General features: G+C 43.8%; 1 protein-coding gene and 1 long non-coding RNA gene across 3 annotated transcripts in view; one reads left to right on the top strand and one right to left on the bottom strand.

The window, feature by feature from the left end:
* Window positions 1-5,335: 5,335 nt before the first annotated feature.
* On the bottom strand, window positions 5,336-11,760 carry LOC308225345. Of its 2 annotated transcripts, XR_013957733.1 has the most exons (5): window positions 11,404-11,760; window positions 9,369-9,557; window positions 6,919-7,264; window positions 6,287-6,385; window positions 5,336-5,649 (listed from the first exon to the last, which is right to left on the bottom strand). It is a non-coding gene; the product is annotated as an uncharacterized lncRNA (long non-coding RNA). The 2 variants fall into 2 exon arrangements; XR_013957732.1 differs by lacking the exon at window positions 6,287-6,385.
* Window positions 11,761-11,983: 223 nt separating this feature from the next.
* PIAS1 (protein inhibitor of activated STAT 1) overlaps window positions 11,984-22,252 on the top strand; it is a gene marked incomplete at its 5' end in the record, with an annotated part of 62,386 nt that continues 52,117 nt past the window's right edge. The window contains 2 exon segments of the mRNA XM_080626131.1: window positions 11,984-12,022; window positions 12,024-12,110. Of these exon segments, the coding sequence (XP_080482257.1) occupies window positions 11,984-12,022; window positions 12,024-12,110 (126 nt within the window).

Genomic DNA, 22,252 nt, shown 5'->3' on the forward strand with positions numbered 1-22,252 from the left:
AGAAATATTAGAAAGAGCAGTAAAAGGGCTAAAGGTACAAAGAGGGATTTTTCCTAAAGACATTTGAAAGTGCCTTGTAACTCAGGGTAGGGAGCAAAGGGGATGGAGGGTCAAGCTTGGCTCAAGTGACTCTTGCTTCCAGTGAGGCTCTACTTGTAAGCCAAGCAAGCAAGCTGTGGCCCTGAGGTGTGTCCCAAGGGAACAATGGTAAATCAGCATCCTGGCTAACAACAAAGTACTCAGTTGTCTTCATAGGACCATCACTTCAGCAAAGGGATGCCCAAAATGAACTGCAAATGCATGAGGACCTCTGTGAGGGAATAACTAGGCAGGTGCCTGACTGTAGTCTCCAGCCTTTCACCATCTCTGGAGTTTTCCAGGGTATTGGCACATGGGAGATGGGTTTGCAGTGCTCCACAGGAAAGGTCTTGGGTGTTGGGAATGCGGCTTTTCCTATCCCTTTGTGAAGTTGCTATTATCAGGCTTGTAATCAAAGCAGAATCTGCAACCAGGGAAGGCTCTGTTGCTCCTCCAGCTGATAAAGAGGGACAGGCTCCAAGTAAACACCAACAATTTACTCCTGTTTGTTGTGGTACATGGTGTCCTCAACACAGGCAGTCCACAGCTCAAAGCACCTCAAACCAGATCCAAGGCTTTAAACTGAGAGGCAATGCTGCGCTGCTGCTGCTGTGTGGAAGAAGAAATTGGATATTGCTGTGGGCTGTGTGTTCTCTGCCTTAGTGTATTTACTTAATCCCTTTTCTGGCTATTGGCCTTTTACACAGTCAATTTCTATGTCAGCTCAAGCCCTGGCCTTGGTTGGCATAAGGGACCATGGCTGGTACGACAGCTCTATAATAACTGCACTCCCCAGAACTGAATTTGGCCTCAAGTCTGCTCCATAATGTCCCATTAATTCATTATTCATTGTTTGAGAGAGCCCAGATGTGAGCGCGGGGCCAACTGCTCGGTTCTCTCTGAGCAATTTGGCTAAGAGGTGCCAGTTATTTCTTGGTATAGTTTTGGCTCCCAGATGGAAGAAAACTGCACAATAACTTCAATGAAAAAGGGCAAAATAGTATTAATAGCCTATTTTATTAGTAGAGAAAAGAAAGACTTTTCAGTGAAAGGCTTCCAGCTTTTTAAAAAAACAAGGAAATTTCAGCTGAAAGAGAGAACTTAGTGTTTTGAAAGAGTTTGCAGGGTGGAGACATCAAACTGAAAGGATCTTGTGTAACCCTGATTTTTCAGGTCTAATACTAAATTCACCCATTTATTCCTTTGCTTTACCACAGGAAAATCACTGAGGAATACTAAGGAAAAGGCTGATTTCCGGACTAGCTGAAAGTGTGCAGCATCTTCCAGGATCAGCCCTGGACACTTTTGTCTGTACGTTTTGTCTGGAGAGCTGATATTCCTGTAGCTCTTTCCGTTCTCTGAGTCCTCTGTAGGTGTGAAGTATTTCTTTTGCATCCAGCAAATGGAACAATAACGGAGGACTTAATTTTCCCATCTGTCAACTAGTCCTGAACAAATTGTACGTCGCTCTCTTCAGAGAGAGAGCTTTCAGCTGAATTAAAAGCTTTGGTGTTCACTTGCATATAACAGAGGTTCTGAGAGGAATCCTGTCATCACATTTCTGGTTGAGATTTTGGTTTAAATGCTCTGCAAATCCCTGAAGATCTGTTTGTGTAACTGGGAGATGGTGGCTCTATCTTGGGTAACCCAAAGTAACATGCACCACGGTGTTGAAGCCAGGTTTTGGAGGGAGCTGGTGCTGTATGTTCAGGTTGGTTAGTAGTATTGGGAAGGGAAAATTCCCACCCAGGGGCTTTGGAGAGATTGCTCTGCTGATGCAAAGCTCTGTTCTGCCCTTCTGAGGATGGCTGAGCACAGGCTGGTCTTTGTTGCTTCTCACCTGCCAGACAGCCACGGTATAATGCTGTTTGTCTTGAGCTTGAACCCCTGAGGCTGTACTCCAGCAAACAAAGTGCCTTGGGTTGGTTTCTGTATGTGCTGATGCTTCGTTTAAGAACATGTTGATGGACTCTTGCACTTGCAGGACTTGGTGTAGGCTGTGCAGGTGATGGCAGCTCTAGGCCACACAGTGCTGCTCTCTTCCCCCCTCAAACTTGGGTCTGGAGCAGCTATTAACATCAGCGGTGCTTTGGGGTGTGCAGGTTTCCCCCTTCCCTTATGTGCAGATAAGCCTTGTGCTCATCTCCCCATAGATATTGTCCATCCTCAGCCTTGCCACCACCCCAGCATGACCCAGCTGGCAGGCTCAGATAAGGGCTGAATGGGGAGATAAGAAGCTCTTTTCCTTCTCCTCCTTCATCTGGAGCACCAACAAATGGTGGAATCCCACAGGCTGTGTTAAACACATGGGGAAGTGGCTGCTAAACAAAATTGGTCACACATAGACACAGACACCAGTCTCTGAAAGACAGATTCATCAAATACAGATCTTTGAAAGAAGTGAAATGAGGAAAAATAAAATCAGCGCCAGGTTCCCCCTTCTCCTCAGCACCCCCATCGTGTCTCTTAAGAAGCCACCCTTGAAGCTCCAGGTTTTACCTTGAGCAAACCCATGTTATGTGATGTGGCAAAGACACACCCTAAAAGAGACAGGTAGGAATTTGTCTTTGGAGCTATTTCCACTGAAAAACAAAAGGGTTTCTGTGATGGTCCAGAGCAAGTGCCAGTTAAAGGGTATGAACTCTTTTTGTACTGTGTTAAGTGCAGAATATTACTAGCAAGGTTCATACAAGCTATCAGTAGCTTTTTCTGCCCTTCTTAATTAGGCAGGCTGAGTGCAATGTGATGCAGACCAGCGATCTGGGAAAACGGGGCAAATAAGTAACTCTTTCTTGCCTGTCTGTTTCTCCCTTGGTAATGCATTTTTAGAGTGACATCCACAGGTGCAGCAATGCATCTGTTATGGGACCTGAACTAACAGAGCAGAAGGAAACTGTGGCAGGGCTCTGGCAAGAATCCTCCGGGCTTTATGGCTAGTGTGATTGCTGCTGCAGTATGTGCTGCCTTACAAAGGAGGTGTGATAGCTTCATCACACCACTGATCCTGAACTAGAAGAGGACATAAAGAGGCAGCTATTGACTGGCTCGGGTCTTCCCTGCTCTAAGTCTTGGCGTCAGAAGCTGCAGCCACTGCGATTCCAGTGTCGGTATCCATAGCATGAGCTCTGGAGCAGATTGGGTTCAAGTGTTTTTGCTGGGTTGTGCTGCAGTGGGGATAAATTATGATGTCAAAACAGAGAGATGTTGTCACACAATCATCTCCCCTTGTGGGGTCAAGGTTCTGCTTTATAGCTTGGAAACCCATTAGTCCATTCGAAAGCATATGGCCAAGAACGGACAAAAAATAGTCTTGTGTGTTTGGGTCAGAGCTACAGACAAAAGGCTCTTTGTGCAAAGAGCTGACAATGACAAATAAAGAGGAACCTGTTGATCTAGGAGAGAAATGGAGGATTATGAAAAGATCACATGGTGAGAAAAAGACCTTGGCTGTTTGTCTGGACGTCAGTCTTGCCTGTCAGTGAAATGCTTCCTGCAGCTATGGCATATTTGTTAATAGAACTACTGTCTCCTGCTCCCATGGTTTTTTTGCTAGCCTACAAAATGCTACCTGTGCCACCCTCACGAGCCCACATCAGAGAGGTGATATGCTCCAAACTGGATCCTGGCCATGTGCTAGGCATTAGGTGGAATTTGCCTGCAAATCTCCCTGATAGCACCAAGAGCACTAGGAACAGTAAATGCTACAAAATAGTATCTATCCAACCGTGACACATAAATACAGGGCACAAAGAAAACCCAATAACAAACTCCCTATAATTCAACAAAGTTATTGGAAGTAACCCAAAAGCAATGTCTAATGTTAATAATAAGCATATTTCCCAAAGGTAACATTTGATTTCTATCCAAACCCAAACATATTTGAAGCTCTGCCTGAACATCATTGTATAGCAGATTAACTGGGACAGTTTAATCTGTGAATAACTTTGCAAAGCCTTCAGCCAACTCTGAGGAAATAGCACCAGTCTTGACAAGACTGTGCTACAAAACACTTCACAGATAATGTGGAGGGTTTGGGGCTTTTTTCACAGTAAGTCTGGAGAAAATAGAGGAATGCTTTGGTTTTGTGGCATGCACATCAGGCGAGTGCACATTGCTGATCGGTGTGCAGAGAACACGCTGAACAGAAATATTGATATTGAACATTGATGGGCTGCCTAAAGTGACCTCCAGAGTCTATGAAGTGCACCACAGATTCAAAGAAAAAAAAATCTATTATAGCCCATTATGTTCTGGAATGTATCCGAGTCCATCAGTAGAGAGTGCCAGCGACTCGCTGCGTTTGCTGTGGTGGAGGAGACCTATGAAAACGTGTTGAATTCAAAATAAAAGGGGTGTATGTAGGGGGAAATAACACCAGAATGGGTTTTCTCTGGTTTCATTTATGTCTACAGCTGAAGAGACTGCAGTGGGGAAGGTGGCTGGAAAAGCAAACACAGAACGAAAGGTCCCTTGCTGTTCTTTAAGCAGTGGTTCAAAATCAATGCAGATAATGCACTTGGAAAGGACGGTCTCATTTACTGGTTTTCAGTAAATTGCCGGGCTGTGCTTCCCAGTGATAATGTGATAGTTGTGGCTGTGCCAGTAGGAATATACTTGAAGTGTGCAATTCCTTCGAATAGCTTAGTCTGGGATGCCCTAAATTCTATATGTTACCTGAGAAATATCTAGAGCTGCTGCATATCTCTCCTGGTGGCACAGTGTGTGTCTCAGTTCTCTGTAGCTTATTCCAAAGACACAACAAACTGCTTAAAAACAGTATCCTCCTGCAGGAAGAAATGCCACCTTCAGCTCACTACAGCCTGGCATGGCCTCTCTGGGAAAGCAGAGGTGTTTTCTAACCACTGCTCTTCCTTCTTCTTTTTCTGCCTTGATTTTTCCACCCCTGGTAGTGGGTGATACGCTCCCAGTAACGTCAGTGCTGCTGGCTTAGGCTTAGGGTCCAATTATCCTCATTAGTATAAACTAACAATTCCTAGTTCAAAGTAGGTTTGCTATGGACAGGACCACTAGGGATTTATTGCATGATACTGGAGTTGGTCCTTAGTTTTTCTTTGAATAGTAGTTTTTAACTGGAGGCAGATCAATTTATAAATGCTTTGGGAAAACAGTTTCAATGGTAAATATGATCTTTATTAATATTTTCTTTGTTAATTCATTGATGTTAAAGAGCTTTGAAGATGAAAGCACTGTCTGCAATAAATATTAACATTATTCCAACTTATTTTAATGTTGCAAGCATTCCAGCTCCATCACCTTTCATCCACGAATCTCAAAGTGCTTTCCAAATGTTATTTTCCTTTCAACAGTCCAGAAAGATAGCTATTATTATCATCATCCCTGTTTCACAAAGGAGTCATTCCAAGTGTATTTTATCCTGTGACTTGGTCAAAATCAGGTAATATGGCAGGAGTCTATTTGGAACTGATCCAAAAATTCCTGACTCCCATTCTCCTGTTCTTGTTGTTAGACAGCATTCCCGTCTTGGGAGTGGGGTGCAACACTCACCTGCATGGCACTTGCCTGCCGTCTTAGGTACTTTCATTGGTTGCTCTTAAAAGAAACAATGAAAAATAGGTGATAGCCATGCTGGTACTGAGGAAATAAAACTCTCCAAAATCAGATTATGACATTTATTGATCTTATTGAGTGGGATAGGGTGAATTTTAAGTATCTCTTAATGTGCAAGAGTAAATCTTCATTTGATGCTGGTTTAGAGTCCTATTGTACAGTCAGAATCTCATAATCCATACTCAAAAGACTATTAAAATGAAAAAATTTTCTCAAGCACAGTGCAGGTGAGGCTATATTGTGGTGGAGAGCACAGGTGAGCATGAAAGATGTGAGCTAACTAGTACACACTGCAGCTGAAACTTCTAAACCACTCTTCCCAAACCCAAGGCTGAGTTAATGGTGAGAGCAGAAGGCTGTTTGGGGATAGCATGACTGCAGCAATCCATGAGAACCATGCAAAGTTCAAAAATAGCAGTATTGACAGACAGAAAACCAACATACATATAATTTTCAGGTAATTGCTACAGTATAATTAGCTGTGTTGTTTTCAGATGAGCCATCTAAACTAAACTCCACTTGCTACTGGAACTCAGCCTTATTTACAATGTTCCCAGGACTAAAGTGGTTCCTTAGAAATAGTGATTAGGTACAGAATAAAGATGTGAGTGCTTCATACCAGATACTGTCTCTGTGCCAGCAGGTGCAGCCTAGCTACCGGCTTTTCATTCAGCATTTTATCCACTTCTACTCTGAACCACTTCAGGCAAGATGAGAGCTAAAGAACAGCAGAAGATAAGCATAATTTACTCCTATACTGCCTACATTAATTACTTCTACAGGTAATAATCTACTTCTTTCCATCTATGTTGTTTCTCTGTGTGGTCCATAATGGAAGCTGTAGGACAGAAAAGAGGAAAGAGACTCAAATTGTAACAGGTCTTTGTCTTTTTCTAGACCACTGTATGTGACTGATGCCCTACGGAAAATTGTTATGAATTAGGATTATATGAAAATTTCAGTATTTTACATGTACTGTGTCAGTGCAGGAAAGGGGGAAGCAACACAGAACATCAGAACAAGGATTTACTCTCAAAGTTCTGGAAAATTTAGCACCTTGAGTATTATCATTTTCCCACAGAACTTTGCTTACTAGAAATTATTTAGCATCTGTGGAAGGTAACTTAAGCACTCAGATTTTGCAGTCTTGCATAAAATCATTTTTAATTGGAATGAAGGAGTTTGTCACAGTTAAAACCTGGTTTTGCTGATGCTGCAAGTCTGTACAGCTTAATTAAAAGTCTGCCTCACCTTGCTGAAGGTGTTTGGGAAATAGATGCAGCTTTCTGGGTTTTCAGTCCTCAGGTTTGAGTAGTTTTTGGCCAATTTCAAGCTTCTGAAGCATCTGACACTCTAGGTTTGTTAGCACTGTGTACGGATTGGTGATGACCTGTTGCAGTTGCTTTTTACTTTCTTCTCTTGCTGTGTCCACACATTGTGAAAATGGGTGCTAATGACAAAAAATTCCAATTGTGATTCAGCAAAATGGAATTTTGTTGACAAAAAATCTGGATTCAGCTCAGCCAAAGGAAATGCTTTTATAAGTGCAGATGAATATCTCGGGAATGACCATTTCTTCAGAGGGAAAAAAATCTCACTTTAAAAGAAAAATAGAACAATTCAAATACAAGCTCAGAGAAAAGTAAACAGAGGTACATACAGAACTAGATCTGTACAACAGTGGTAGTTTACCTGAGGTAAAAGTTACAGAAGTTTAATTTAGGTAAGTTTAACTAAATGCTGCAAGGCCAGTAGGATGCTGATACCTTCCTAGCTTGGGCTGCCTGTAACATGTATGCCTCAATGCAGTAGAGAAAGCAGCCCCCTATGACATAAAACTCCTCTAGCATGAGTTTTGCTGTTGAGGTGGTTGTTGTTATGTATAAAACTAAACAAGGCATTTGGCATGGTGCTTCTGTGGCTGCTTTGGAGGTAATCCAGGCACTTTCCTTGCTCTATAAAGGTGCAATACATGAAAGGCACTGGGCAGAAAGGAAAAGGTCGTTGTGATCTGTAGGTTCTGTGTGTCACGGTTGGCAGCCATGGCAGTGAAAACAGGCAGGAAGACCTTCTTTTCATCCTCACCTTAAAAATGTAGTCTCCATTCGATACAATTGATACTTCATTTGCCTCGGTCCAAATAAAGAATAGCTTAATTACAAAGGACAGGCCTTAAGAACATTAGAAGAGTGCTATGAGCAAGCACATATCATCCATTGGTGCTGCAGTGGAAAAGGCTAAGCAAATAGTGTTAAAGAATGGGCTAATTGTTGTGCCTATTACTATTGTCTTGCAGCTGCAATGCTTTGTATAGCACTGAAGTACACGGAGAACTGAGCTTGACTTGGAATGCCTCATTCCAGGCAGGGAACACAATATACAGGGTGCTCAAATATCAAGGAGTGCAATTAAATTTTAAAAGATTTGCAAATATTGCAACAGGGAAGAGTCAGTACCATGGCCATGGTAGGCTTTGAGTACTGCGTGTTGTAAAGTGCACTCGTGTAAGCAGAAAGGCAAGTTGAGAAGTAAGAACTGAAAGAACAGGAAATACGCAAATGAAGCTGGGATGTGTCACGCTGTAACGCTGCATATGTAATTAAAGATTATAGTAACCCATTTACATATGCTTTCCATATTGCAATATCATTGTTATACCAGGAGATCTAAGGATATAAAAGAAGTGACATCAACAAAATGGTCCCGTATTTCCCTGATTTAGGATTTCATGTGATTAACTCCCCCTCTGTAAAGTTTAACACCACATGCAGCAAATATGCCATCAATCTTCCTTTTCTAAGTAAGTAGCAGCCCTTATTTTGGGCCCAACTTGAGAGATTATGGTAATATAATATGATATAATATACTTGAATATAATATTGCACTAGGATGTAAATTTAGGGGGAAGTGTGTGTACCAGCCAAGTGCCAGTAGCTCAATGTTGCTGAACTTACCATGCAGCATATTGCGCAATGCCACTTATGTTGCTTATGAAGAATGGACTGACTTTATCTGATGTACTGCTGCTCCGTTTTCTTCACGTATAGCCAAGCCATTTTCACTAAAATGTACCTATATGACCTCTTTTTTTCCGCCAGAAACGGCTGTTTCAGTGACACATCTAAATGATCTTTATGCTTTCAACAATCTCAGGAATAAAAGATAGTTTGAATGGCTTGGCCATGTTTTTCTATCAAGAAATAGAGTCATTGCAAATCTATTATTAACTAAGTCATATTCACAGGAGCAAAAATGCCTCCTTCCCCCTCCTTAATTTTGAGCAAAGTAAATTTAAACTATTAGGCAAAGAGGGAGAAGTCTTGGAGACGTGGACTAATGAGAACAACATGTAGTAGAAAAAGAATGTGTATCTGTTTTAAAAGTGTTATTGTGTCTGAATATGTTTTTAAGCAAGTGAGTTATGTGATCTGATACATTTTGGGGGAGGTTACAAAATAGGAGAAATAGAAGAAAGGGGGTGGAAGGTAGACTGTGGAAGTAATTTATTTTACTGCAATATGGCCAAAATGGGAAAATGAACTTTTAAAAATTGGGAATTGAAAATATCAACATTTTGGTTGAGGAAAACACTGATCTTTCTTCTTCTCTCTCTCCCAAAGGTAAAAGAAAAAAGTACTGTAGTTTTAGCTCGGGAACAGAGGGGACTGACAACGAGAAGATTGTTTTGGAGGTGTTCTTACCTGCTCTGGTTACACCCCAGTTGCACTACTTGATGAGCATGTCCTTTTGAAACGAAGACAGAATCATGACAGATCTGAGTGTTGCCATCAGTGACAGAGCTGCAGCAGAGCTGGAGCAACTGAGAGCCCCTTTGAAAACGACTGTGTGTTGACAAAGTCTTTTCTTGGCAACGAAACCATCATCTAAGCCTCCGAAGTAGAAAGGAACAAAATTTCATTACATGTAAATAATTGTCTAAAAATAGAAGCACAGATTGCTTTTCACATTAAGTTCCTTCTTCATGCTAAAGTATATACTGCGTTAAAAAAGAAGTGACTACCAGCAGTCCAAGCTGAAAAATAAAGGGCCTGTTGTTAGCTTTGTTTGTAAAAACATTTACAGTATTTAGGGTGAACCAATTTCAAGTGAATATTCTGTATCCTCTCTTTCAGTTCACTTCCTTATTTTAATGTATCTGAAGACATCCTCAGCCCGTTTTATTTAAAGCAAGTTTTGAAAGAGGACGCTGTGGTTTATGGCCATGTGTCAGGTTTGATAGTGTTATGCCATGATTTAGCGAAGCACTTAAGCACATGTCCACATCCCACTGAATTTGGTAGGAAGTGAAGAAGCAGAGGAAGAGCTGTTTGCTGTGCTGCAAGCCTTTTGAAGGGGAAAAAAAAGTAATTGTAAAAAAGGATTTGTCTTTATTCAACTATAGATTTTTTTTTTTTGACAAATTCTTTAAACTAGACACAAACTCATAGATCATGATTATTAACCATATTCAATTCAAAATGAAGTGTTCTAAACTGGGCTGGTTCAGACCACTGAAATAGATCAGCTAATTATGGTACATGTGGGTGTACTGGGTAGTCATCTGACTCTTATTTTTTTAGCTATCTCGCCTAGCTCCCTGCCCCCTCCCCAAACCAGCATTTTAGACACTGATAAGTCTTCATTACATGCAGTATTAAGACAAAGTATCAGGGTATTACTTATCAGCCTTTTCTAATTGCTCATTTTCTGAATGCTTCATTTGATATGCTGATGCTGAACACTGAGAACTGTAAAAGAAATCAATGAGAACAGTGGAGACTTGGTGTATCTGCAATAGAAATGGGATGCAGGATGACCTGGGAGAAGAAAGAGGGGTACCAGAGGGAGGAGTCCAAAGGTGCACCTGCATTTTCTGTCAATCTGCTCTTGAGATCAAGCTGGGGAACCTTTATGGGTGGAATGCTTTCAAATGAAGTATTTGGGGAGAGATATAGGTTATTTTCTGCTGTTCATGAATCAGAACTTCATATACAGCCTTACCAATAAGGAGAATGGCAGCAAAAAGCTACTTGATACCCCTATCACATTCTTCTCTCAATAAAAACTACCTAACTTTAAACTGTGGCTAACTATTCAGGTCATATGGGATATATTATAATTCAATAATAATCATGAGTGGTAATCTTCTTACCGCCGATTCTCTGTGTGGCCTCAAGCATGCTTTCTTTAATCTGTAGCATAGAGATATTAATGCTGGTTTTGTCTTGCAATGCAGATAATTTAAGTGCTTTCTGAATGTACAATGATGAATTTTACATCAGCTGTGGAAAACCACGAAATTTTGTCTTTTTCACTCTAAAAGGATGTACAATATTGGCCGTGTTCAACAGATTTTTGCCATCCTATGCACTAAGTAAAGGCCAAGTGGGGAAAGCATCATTATAAAGTAACACACAGGTAAAAGGAAGCTGAATCAAGCTAAGGTGTCTGACTTAAATGCTTGTATTTAAGCCGATCAACTTCACCACTGACTCAGTCGCCTTGCCAGGTAGCATTTTTGGTGTATATTTCCCCTCTTCTGCATTGGCTGGTCTTGCAAGAACCCACTTTTCACTCAAAAATGATATGACATGGTTAAGTTTTGACCTAAAAGCTCCGCTCTTCTGTAGGCCTTCCTAAAACCACCTGCATTGCTTTTCCTAAGAGGGAAGCCTCACGTTGATTCCCCAACTTCCTCCACAGTAGCTCAGGGAGATAAAACTGATCATTGCCCACCTGGTGCCGCGGCTCACACGGATACCAATAGCAGGGCAATTCACTGCCCAGCCCGTCCTGGGGTTCACAGTGGCTGGGCCGGGGCCCGGCACCCACCGCCAGCCTCAGCGGAGCGGGAGGGCAGGCACCGAGCCTAGGGACCTCCGCGCTGGGCCACTCCCGAAGCACTTTAAAGTGTATCAAGTGGCAGGAAGCGAAGTTGCAAATTGCAATTTTAATCAACTTCTGGCTACAGGAACGCGCGTCCACCTCCTCCTCCCTCTGGTGACCCCATCCAGGCGGGCCCCGGCCCCGCGGCTGAGGGACTCGAGCCCCCTCACCGGCCGTGCCTCGGGAGCGCCGCCCGCTCCCCCCTCAGCGCGCAGCTCCCCTCACGGAGCGGCCAGCGGCTCAGGCGAGACAGCGCTCTCAGGGGGGAATCTTTCCCTTCAGCGTGGAGGCGGCGAAGCGCTGCCCCCCGAAGGCGAACTCGGAGCGTCCCCGCCGAAGGACCGCGACAGCCCGCAGCCCTGGGGGGGAACCCTGCCGAGCCTTCCCCGCCGGACACCCCCCTCCCGGCGGAGCGCAAAGAAGGGACAAAATGGCGCCGCGATTCAAACGCTGCGCGCTGCGTGCCGGCGGGGGGGGCGGCGGGGGGGCGGTGTCCCGGCGGGGTTCACTGCGCCTGCGCCCGGAGTTGCAAGATGGCGGACAGTGCGGAACTAAAGGTAAAGCGCAGCTTCAATTCCCTCTACGATGCCCCTCGCTGCCGCGCTCGGGGCCGCCGGGGCCGTGCTTCCCCTGCCGCCGGGGGCGAGCCGAGCCGCTGCCGGCGCTCCGTGGGGCCCCGCTGCGCTGCCTCGCCGGGGTGGCTGCGGCGGCGCCCCGCCGGCAGCGGGGGCTGAGGGACGGAGCGGGGCGGGGAGCGGAGCTGTCCTCCCTTCGCCTCCCGCCCGGCCGCTTTCCGCCGGGCCCCGGGTGAAAGGGGGGCGAGCGGGCAGGGCTCCCCTCAGCGCCAGCGGAAGGGGCGGTTGGGCTTAGGCCGGGCCGTCGTGGGGGTGAGGGCGGCGGCGGCCGGGGGAGCCCCCGGGAGTTGCCGGCGCTGGGCAGCGCGGTTCGGCCGCTCCCGAGGCGGGGAACGGTTCCCTGGGCTCCCCGCAAAGTTTCCAGGGGACTCTGCCAGCGGCGCCAACGGGGAGAGAGCCCCGAGGAGCGGCGCTGCCTGCCGTTGACAGGCGTCCGGCTCCTAACAAGCCCGGTGAGGAGAGGGGGGGACCGGGGAGCCCGGCTGGCCTCGCCCCACTCCCCCTCCGGTAAATAGAGAACGTCACGGGCAGATGTTGCGGAGTTCCGAGGGGGGAAGCTTGCGGCTGCCCTTGTCACCCGGCGGCACGCACCGAGCCTGGTGCTCGGGAGCACCCTCGGGCGAAGTTAAAGCTCCTCGATGGGTGAAGCTGGAGGGGGTCCCGCTGGCTTACGGGGTGGGATTCAGCACCGGAGGAGGAGAGGGAGAACCTCTTCTAGTGCATCCCACCAGGTATTCTGACCAACTACCTGTAGTGGAATATGGAGTAGTGAGCGATGAGGTGTCCACGCTGTGCACTGAAAGAAGTGAACATAAATAAAATATATCCAACAGAAAAGACCCAAAAAAACTTCCCAACTGCTTTGGCAAGGGGTGTGTGGGTGCAAACTCGGCTTTCCACACCCGGCAGGGGTTTTAAAACTTCATTGTAGTTGTCATAGGGCCGTTACTCATCAGGAGGGCTTCTGCCTCGTACTTTAAAGTTAATAGAGCCAAAGGCACAGTTCAGAAGTATATTAAATATGCAACATGAACTATAGAATATGTAGAGTAAGACTGGGGGAATATTTTGTTTTTCCCTAGAGTTTCAGTAGGTCTCAATTTTCTCGGTATCAAAGCTTTCTTGTACTTTCATTTTTAGATACTTAAAGAGCTGTCAGGATGTAAAGAAGAACAAAATCTGGTGGGTGTTCCAGCTCTTGGGGTCTCCGTCTGCCATGTCAGGACAAACACCCTCCTTTTAACACCCTCCTCTGTCCCTTGTTTCTGGGGGTGTCTTGCAGTGTGTTGCTTGAGCTGTGTTGTCTTCAAACTTCTCTTTCCTTCACGTTGTGCTGAGATAAAGGGTTGAGATGCAAGTCCCATGTTAAACTTCCCTTAGTCTTACGTGGCACTGGAGCATTGTGTTGTCATAACTGTCCTTAAGAGTTTTTGCTGCACGGTTGCCGGCTTGGGTTTATGTGATACTTTCATAAGCAAAACTGACTCAAGTGGCATTAAAAGAGATGAGAGCTAGGGAATAAAGTCGGTTTTTTTTTGACGCGTGTGAAGATGGCAGGATGGTGGCCAAGGCACAGTGCTGAAAGGTACGATTTTAGTATGAAAATCAACAGTTCATTGATCTCGGGAGCTTTGAAACCTGAAGCCTGTCCATCACAGAGCCTCTGGGTATGTACACACACCAGCGTAGTGAGGAGGCCTGTCCTTTTTCTCTTTCTCTGCAGCTTTACAGGTGGAGCTTTGGTAGAAGTGTATTTGTGTTTGCTTGTCACCCCAGCCTTCTTTATTGAGCTATTTCTGGAACCTGCTTCTCGAAAACTGGTAGCAAGAAATTACAGTTCTATTCTTTAAGTACTGTTGCTGCCTCAGGGAGTCGAAGGGGAAATGCCAAACCGAGTTGTTTCTTTTCAATTTCACTTTGCTGCTCAGGATGTGCAGTGCTGCTTGCAAGCTGGCACTGCAGGCTGGTAGCACTGCACTGTGAAAAGCTGTTGAGGCTTTTTTTGGTAGCTATAGGGGCTTGGCAGTTTACATAAGTAAAGCAGTTACTTCATCAATTCATACTTTGATGACTTCAATATATATATATTTTTCCTCTAGGCTGTACAAAGAAAAAGAGGTGTGTGGGTGTGTCCTGCTCTGTCGGGAAGGAGAGGGAAAGACAAGGGGGCACAAGATTTCTCTTTACAGCTGTAGCTGTTACACACCGTTTTTCCAGTAGTACAGCTTGGTTATTAGGTACTGGATGAGGTGAGTGCTCCGTGGAAAAATGTGGCTAATGGAAAGCTGCTACATCTTACAAATATCCGCTGCACCCGGCTGCACAGGAGTACATCCCCAGAAAACGTGCTTTGAAATTCCTCCTTCTTTTACAAGTTGGTGACTGAGGGAGGGTTTGTGATTAGGGCGCTGCTATTTGAAGAATGAACAGCGAATTCCTGGAATTATTTTGGTTTTCTTAGGTAAAATCTTGTGCTGTTTCTCCTTTGATTAATCAGCAAATGGCATTGATTTCAGCTGTAGTGACCTTTAAAAACTAAAGTCAGAGCAGTGCAGTAGCTCACCTGCCTTGCCAAATAAAGTCTGTCAGAGAAACTTGAGTTCCTAAAACTTTCTTGCCTTCCTGTGTAAAGAACCATGGGGTTACGTGTAAGTAATGGACGTACATGTAAACTGGGGAGTGTGATGTGATGGGTGGTGTTGCCAAATGCATAAGTAAAATTAAAGTTCTTGCTTCCTTCAGAAAAGCAGTGGTCGTTCTTCCTTACCGTAGCTTCCTACAGTTCTAAATCATGAAATAGCATTTCCTGTAATGTATTTTTGTACCACAATCCAGAGTATTTCAGTCTCTTGCTCTGTTTGAGAATGTTTGTCCTATCGGAAAGAAAATAATCAGATAAGATCAAATATACTTTGCAGATCCCAGGCTGAAGAGTACTGGATTCTTTGGTACTCTTAAAGGTTTGGATAAATCAAACCAGTATGTTTTCACTTCTGTTGATGAAACAAGGTAACTGAAAAGTCTGTTCTGCTGTGAAGTACTTCCCTGACTCTATAGGCTGAGGGTTATGTGAATTTTCCTGATCTTAATTACTATTCCTGTGTAATTGCATACGGATTCTAATTTATCTCAAGGTAAGCTATTTAAAGCTCTTTCTAATTGGAAGGAGTATACTTGAGTGATTAAATCTTTCCTTCAATATTTCTTACATCTCTTTAAATTGGTTATTAGATTGTTGTGATCTTTGCCTTCTCCTCGAGTCTTTTGGAAATCATTACACAGTTTGCAATAATCAATTCAATTATACATGGATCAAAGAATGAAAAAGAAAAGCTTATGTTCTAGTATTGTCATTCTTGATACTGTCCTAAGAAGCTGGTTTGGAAAGCACATGCTGGGAGGTTTTCTCCTTTGTTCTCTCTCCTTTTAAGAAAGTGCCTTTGGGGATTGAAGAGATCCCTGGTGTGTTTCTTGTTAGACACAATTTATACTTAAAAAAAGTGAGCCAAGAGTTTGAATGAAAATTCATAATAGCGTTTCCTCACAATGGTGATGAAAACAACCCATTTAAAAGTGCTCAGCTGGGAAATACCCCTCTCCTCAATACAGGGAAGCAGCTTTTTGAGGGGGAGAGGCTGGTGGCAGGGCTTTCAGGTGGTGGTGCTGATGATGGTGACAAATGGATCTCTGGTATGGAGACGTGGTTGTGTTAAATTGCATCGTCAATGCCAATAAGTGTAAGCTGCCTATTCCAGTGCTCAATTAGAATTTCACTCTTCTGTATTATGAGCTATTTTTGCTTAATCCTTTTATAAGTTGCTGGGGTTGTGTATTTCGTGATTAAAGTCAATATAATCCACTTCTCATTGTTATCTGAGTCCATGGGTTACGTTATTTTTCATGCCTGTAATTTGCTGTATGTCACTATAATTGTATTTTTAACTATATTTTGGTCTAGGTATCTTTTTTTTTTGAGCTTTTGGTCTCCATCACTGCAATTGCAGATATCAGATGAATAAAATTGGCAGCTGTGCATCACTGCTGAACTGTCAAAGCCCCAATGCATAACACTTCTTTATTGCCAATAAAACCCAGATTGCGCATTGCATACATGTACATGTAATGTCAGTGCACTTCTGGTATAAACCCCTCACGAATGTTAGGGGCCACCCTGGAAGTGTTTGCAGCCCTGTGCAAGTGAAATTCTTACTCCTTGTCACTTGTGAGAAGGAAGAAAAGAACTGGTAGTTTGTAGTAGTTATTTTTAATGGATTTACAGTTCATTTCTCTTTTGGTTATAAATGTATTTAGAAATTGCAGTTGAAAGGCTTGGAAGTGAAGAGGCGGGTAGAAGATGCATCTTACTTAGCTTTATTCTGTGAGAATAAGGGAAAAGTGTTACCCTGGGGAGAGGAAGGGCTCAGGACTGCTTGGCCATTGATAAGAATGTTTATGGGTCAGGCACACAAGACGAATATTTAAAAGCATCCCATGAAGTGGGGTGAAGACAATTAAGACCTAAATGTACACAAGTCCATGGGACCTGACGAAATCCATCCGTGGGTCCTGAAGGAGCTGGCGAATGAAGTTGCTAAGCCACTGGCCATCATATTTGAAAAATCATGGCAGTCAGGTGAAGTTCCCGACGACTGGAAAAAGGGAAATATAAGCCCCATTTTTAAGAAGGGGAAAATGGATGACTCAGGGAATTACAGACCAGTCAGTCTCACCTCTGTGCCTGGCAAAATCTTGGAGCAGATTCTCCTGGAAGGCATGCTAAGGCACGTGAAAAACAACAAGGTGCTTGGTGGCAGCCAGCATGGCTTCACTAAGGGAAAATCCTGCCTGACCAATTTGGCCTTCTGTGATGGGACTACGAAACTGATGGGCAGGGGCAGAGCAGTTGATGTCATCTACCTGGACTTGTGCAAAGCATTCGACACTGTCCCACACGACATCCTTGTCTCTAAATTGGAGAGACATCAATTTGATGGGTGGACCACTTGGTGGATAAAGAACTGGCTGGATGGCCACATGCAAAGAGTTGTGGTCAATGGCTCGATGTCCGGCTGGAGACCGGTAACGAGTGGTGTCCCTCAGCCCATGCCAGGGGGGTTGGAACTAGATGATCTTAAGGTCCTTTCCAACCCTAACTGTTCTATGATTCTAAGATACGTCCAGATACTGAATTCATTTATGGGGATGTAGATGACTGCTATGGTCCATACTCTAATTTGCATTCATACAGAGCACTGAGGTAAGTGCAGACTTGTCACTAATGTGTTTGGCATGGTAGATTTTAGTTCCTATGGTCCATTCTCACAGAAATCAACATCTAATCATTTTCCTCTTTAGTGCCATTATAGTGAAAACCCAACAGAACTTCCAAACACTTGAGGCTCGAGTGCTGCCTGTGCCTGTTTGGACCTACCCCTGGTCCTCTCTGGTCTTCTGAGTGCTCAACTTCTGCATTTCTCCAAAGCCTGTCCTGTAAACTTTATTGTAGTGATGCTTATGAGTGAATTCAGAGTTGAACCCCAGAGTTAGTTGGAACTTCATCAGTGGGGCTCACTGGTCTCTGCTGAAACTTGAATTTGAAGTAATTGTACCTGTTTTGAAACGATTACTTTGTGAGGCCTTGGGATTGCCCAGTTCCAGAGAATTTATGGTTGGGAAATGGATTGCATCTCTTGCAGTTTTTCTCTTACATGATGATGGTGTTTGGCCCTTTGGCTCCACAAGGGAAAGACTTTTACCTGCAAACCTGAGGGTGTCTTAGAAGTGTCTGTTTGCTTTTGCTGCTGCGCTTCCACTGAACTTTTGCTTTGATGAAAGATGTTACAGGTGCCCTTCTAATGGAAGACTCGGCTTTCTCCCCTCCATGAGAAGTAGTAAAAGCCTTCTGAAAGCCATGATTTCAGTGAAGGATGCAAGCGTAGGTTTTACATTAAAAACTTGTCGATACATATCCTATGTGTCTTTTGCATTCCAGTTGCCTCAGCTTGTGCACCCCTGGTTACACACAAATGTGCCTGTAAGAATCACAGAGAAGTGTTTGTCCTCTTCTTACAGGGGAGAGAAGGGGAAATTTATTGTTTGGGTGCTGGCTGTGATGCACGCTTGGACAGCTGAATTTCAGAACCCTCTTGATCAAGCTTGGCTATGGGTTGTCTTATGGCTCTGTCACTATTCCAGTTCTGTGCAGACCAATAAATGCTCAGAGTGTTGGTTTGGGCTTTTTAAAATGAGCAAGATTGGATTTTATGATGCAAAAATTGTACGCAGTACCTTCAATTGTTCATGAAAATAAATGCCTTTCTTAAAAGTAGGTTCTTTTAGTAGTTAAAGGAGAGGGTGAGGAGAAGAAAGGAGCTCCAGAGGCTTACAAAAAGGTGCTTATTTCTGTAATTTTACTCAATGCCGTCAAAGCCATTTTGAACAAGTAGTCGCTGCCACAAAATGTGGCTATTTCAAAGTAAATTGGAAGCTTTGGGGCTACAGCAAGAAGTCAAAGATGTTAAACCTTTAAAAATGAGAATATATGGAATTGAGGATGGGAAATGTTAGCTTATTGTCCAGATTTTCTGTGGCAGCCAGAACCAAATGAAACCAGGTAACATTATATTATTCTCTCTGTGCTGTGGTACAGACCTGATTGTCATTTCTTTTCTTATTGTTTTGCTGAGACTCCTGTGTCTATTGCAGCTGTATTGATCCAGGAGTTTGTCAGCAGTTAGCTTAATCCTGTTCTCCTGTTGGGATTAGGGATGGCAATAGATGTACTGCCATGTCCCTACTGATACATTCTTTCCCTTAACATATACTGGAGGGAGAGCAGAGTGCTCTGTAAGAAAGCATTGTATCCAAGACTAGGAGAGAGTAGGAATTAGCAGAAAGTGGGTATTATGGGGTATGTGAAACACAGAAACATAAAGCTAGTATACAGTTAGACCAAAGGTCAACCTTAGCTTGACCTTTATGTCAATAGGAGTTGATATACAGGAGATTTATATAGGAAGTGGCATGATAATGAGTGGAGGAGGAAAAGGAGCTTTTAAAACCATTGCTTGGTAAGGATAGAGTGCTAAGCTCTGCAGCAGAGCAGAGACTCTGTGGGTATGCTAGAGTTTATTTAGCATAGAGGACAGAAAGATAAGTGTTACTGTCTTTATGTGCATCTCTGAAGATTGCTCTGTAGTGAACTTCCCTTGTTTTGTTTAGGAAATGGTAATGAGCTTTCTGGATGCATTCTAATAAACATGTATGAGTTCTGCTTCCTCTCTGCTTCTGCCAGGACTGCATGGGCTGTAGGTAATGCTTCAGTTGCCAGTTTCCATCCTAGAATTACTAACAGCAGGAGAGGGTAAGAAAGGAAGAGTTTCAATCTCTACCCTGCTTTGGGGCTGATACACAGCCAATAACTTTCCCACAACAGTAAGCTGTGAAGCATCCCTTTATCTCCTGTAGATATTTTCTTCCCTGTGCTTTGCATGTGGTTATAGTGTCTCCTAAAAGTGTTCTTTCCCCAGTTTCCAGCTGAGATGCGGTTTGTCAGGCTACATTCTTCAAACCAAGAGTTCAGTAGCACTCTCCTGTCAGCTTTCCTTGCTGTTATGTTCAGTTTGACACCTGGTTGCTCCCTTGATCCCAACCATGGATTACTTGGTAATTTTGGTTGGAAGGGCCTTTGGGAGCTCTCTAGTCCAACCTCCTGCTCAAGACAAGATTGGCTATGAGGTCAGAACAGGTAGCTCAGGGCTTTTTCCAGTCTGGACCTGAAAACCTGTGAGGATGGAGACTGCACAGCCTCTCTGGACAACCTGTTCCACTGCTTAACTGTTCTGACAATGAAAACAGTTTGTTTATGTATCTATTTATTTATTTACTTTAGGCTCTTATTTCATCTTGTGCCTGTTTTCTTCATGACCTCCTTTACATGTTAGAAAGTTGCCATTAAATTCCTCCAAAGCCTGCTCTTCACCAGGTTTATAAGCTCTGTTCTCCCAGCCTATTGCCAGCTCATCTTGCTGTACCTCCCGTCTTTGACACGAAGATAACAGCAGCTTGTTTGGGGATGGGATTTGGGCAGATGAGTCCGTGGCATAGATATAGTTCTCCTGTGGTTTTATGTTATGCATAAATGCATAAAAAATGCATAAAAAGATGCATAAAAAAATACTCAGAAATGTGCAAAAGTATTTCCTGAGACTGTCAACTGGTATCAGTGTAAAAAGTGGAGCTTGCTTTGAAAAGATTAGATTTCAAAAGCAGGGAGATGATGGCAGATGACAGGCAGCAGGTAGCATCTCTTCACCAGGAGGCTCCATTTTGCAAATTGGTGTACCAAGCTTTCCCACTCTTTCCTCCCCTCCCATAAAACATGTGGTTACAAAGCAGATGGAAAACTGAGCTCAGGCTCCTTACTGCTTGGTTGCAGCATTGCCTTCACTTCCTGAAGCAGCATTTTTTGTGGTCACAGCCATTCGAGTGTGCAAACATATGTGATAAATGTTCTCAGAAGTGTGTGTCGGGCAGGAGTTAAGTGAGACTGTTTGGGAAGAGCTGAGATTAGAGGCCTGGTTTTCTAAGCTAGGTTTATACTAGGAAAAAAAAACACCCAGTTATCTTCCAAAAAGCTGGCAAAATATTAAACTACGGAACACTTCAGGTACACTGGAATGTCACGTTGAAGCTGTAGGTGTTTATGTTCATGGTGGTTCTTCCAGTGGGCACATGCTGAAGCGGCCAGCCGGAATTGTGGCTATACCTTTCTGTACTGTACAACTCATTGAGCAGCCATAGGATCTGTCCTCTGCAACGTTTTCAGAGCATGTGGTTTGCAGTAGGGTGCCTTAGGTCCATCAGATTTCAGCCTTGGCCCTCTTGACTGTGTGTTTGCTTGATGCTGCTACTTGAGGCTCACAAAGGGGAGCAGATTGGTAGCTGAGCCAAACCACAGAGTTCAGCAAAATAATTCATCCTGGTTGCTTCTGGGATTGAAAGTGGCTCTGTGTATCTTTGCAGGACGACTAGTAGTCCTGAGAGTCCCTTCACTGGTCTAGTCTAATCTTGGTCCTTCTGCATTCCTGTGGTCTGAGCAGCCTATGCGAGGTTCCTCCAGCTTTTCTGCATGTGACAGTGCCGGAGCTTCCTCCTGAGAAAGCGTGTCTGCCTTCTAAAGAAGAGCATCTCTGTGCATTCGCTGTGTAAGCAGATCGCTTACTTCTGCTTACATGAAGATATTTACTGCCCCTTAAAGTGGGACAGACAGTTGAGAATCGCTCCGAGCTGAAATGCCTTCCTTGCCTTCATTTGCAGTCTTCTCCAAGATGTTCCTCCTGCCCTCTTTGTAGAACAGGGTCTGGACTTAAAAAGGCCACTCTGTTCAGCGTTTCAACTGAAAACACTGTTAGTTAGTACACAGCATAGCATATATAGGATGGAAATAACAGTGAGCCCAGTTTTGCTTGGCAATTTAGCATAGGTACAGCTCACTTGTTTATTAAAAAGCAGAGGCCAAATCCAATAAGGATAATGTGTTTGGTTCAGGTAAAATCTGTAATCTGAGCTGCAGGAGTGCATTGTATAAAGTTGTGTGGATGAGAATGTTTTCTGATGCATTCATTCCTTGTCCTGTTTCCTGAGACTCCCTTGACAAAATGATCTCACTTTTGTGCAGATGTTGTATCTTGTTTCTCTGGTGCAAAATAAGAGGCTTTGAAATAGTCGAAGTATTTGTGTAGGTTTGGAGTTTAGTGAAAAGTGAGAGACCACTCTGCTCAGGCTGTCTATGGGGTTGTTAGTGCACCTATAAATGTACTGCACCAAAATGAATAATGCTGAAGCTTCAGCAGTGGTGCAGAAGCAAAGCTGTTCTTTTTCCTAGGTTCTGTGTTGATTTAGCAGTATCTTGTCAGTAAATCTGCTGAGGCTGCTTGATGGCAGGGCTTCACATTATTTTAATCAAGTATCAGAACTGTTGTTGGTTTGAATTACAGGGATTTTAGATAATATTTTTCTAAAGGGTGTACACCCGGCTTTTCATTCAGTTACTTTAACCTTTT

Source organism: Psittacula echo (assembly GCF_963264785.1).
Source record: "Psittacula echo genome assembly, chromosome: 10".
Taxonomy (NCBI): domain Eukaryota; kingdom Metazoa; phylum Chordata; class Aves; order Psittaciformes; family Psittacidae; genus Psittacula; species Psittacula echo.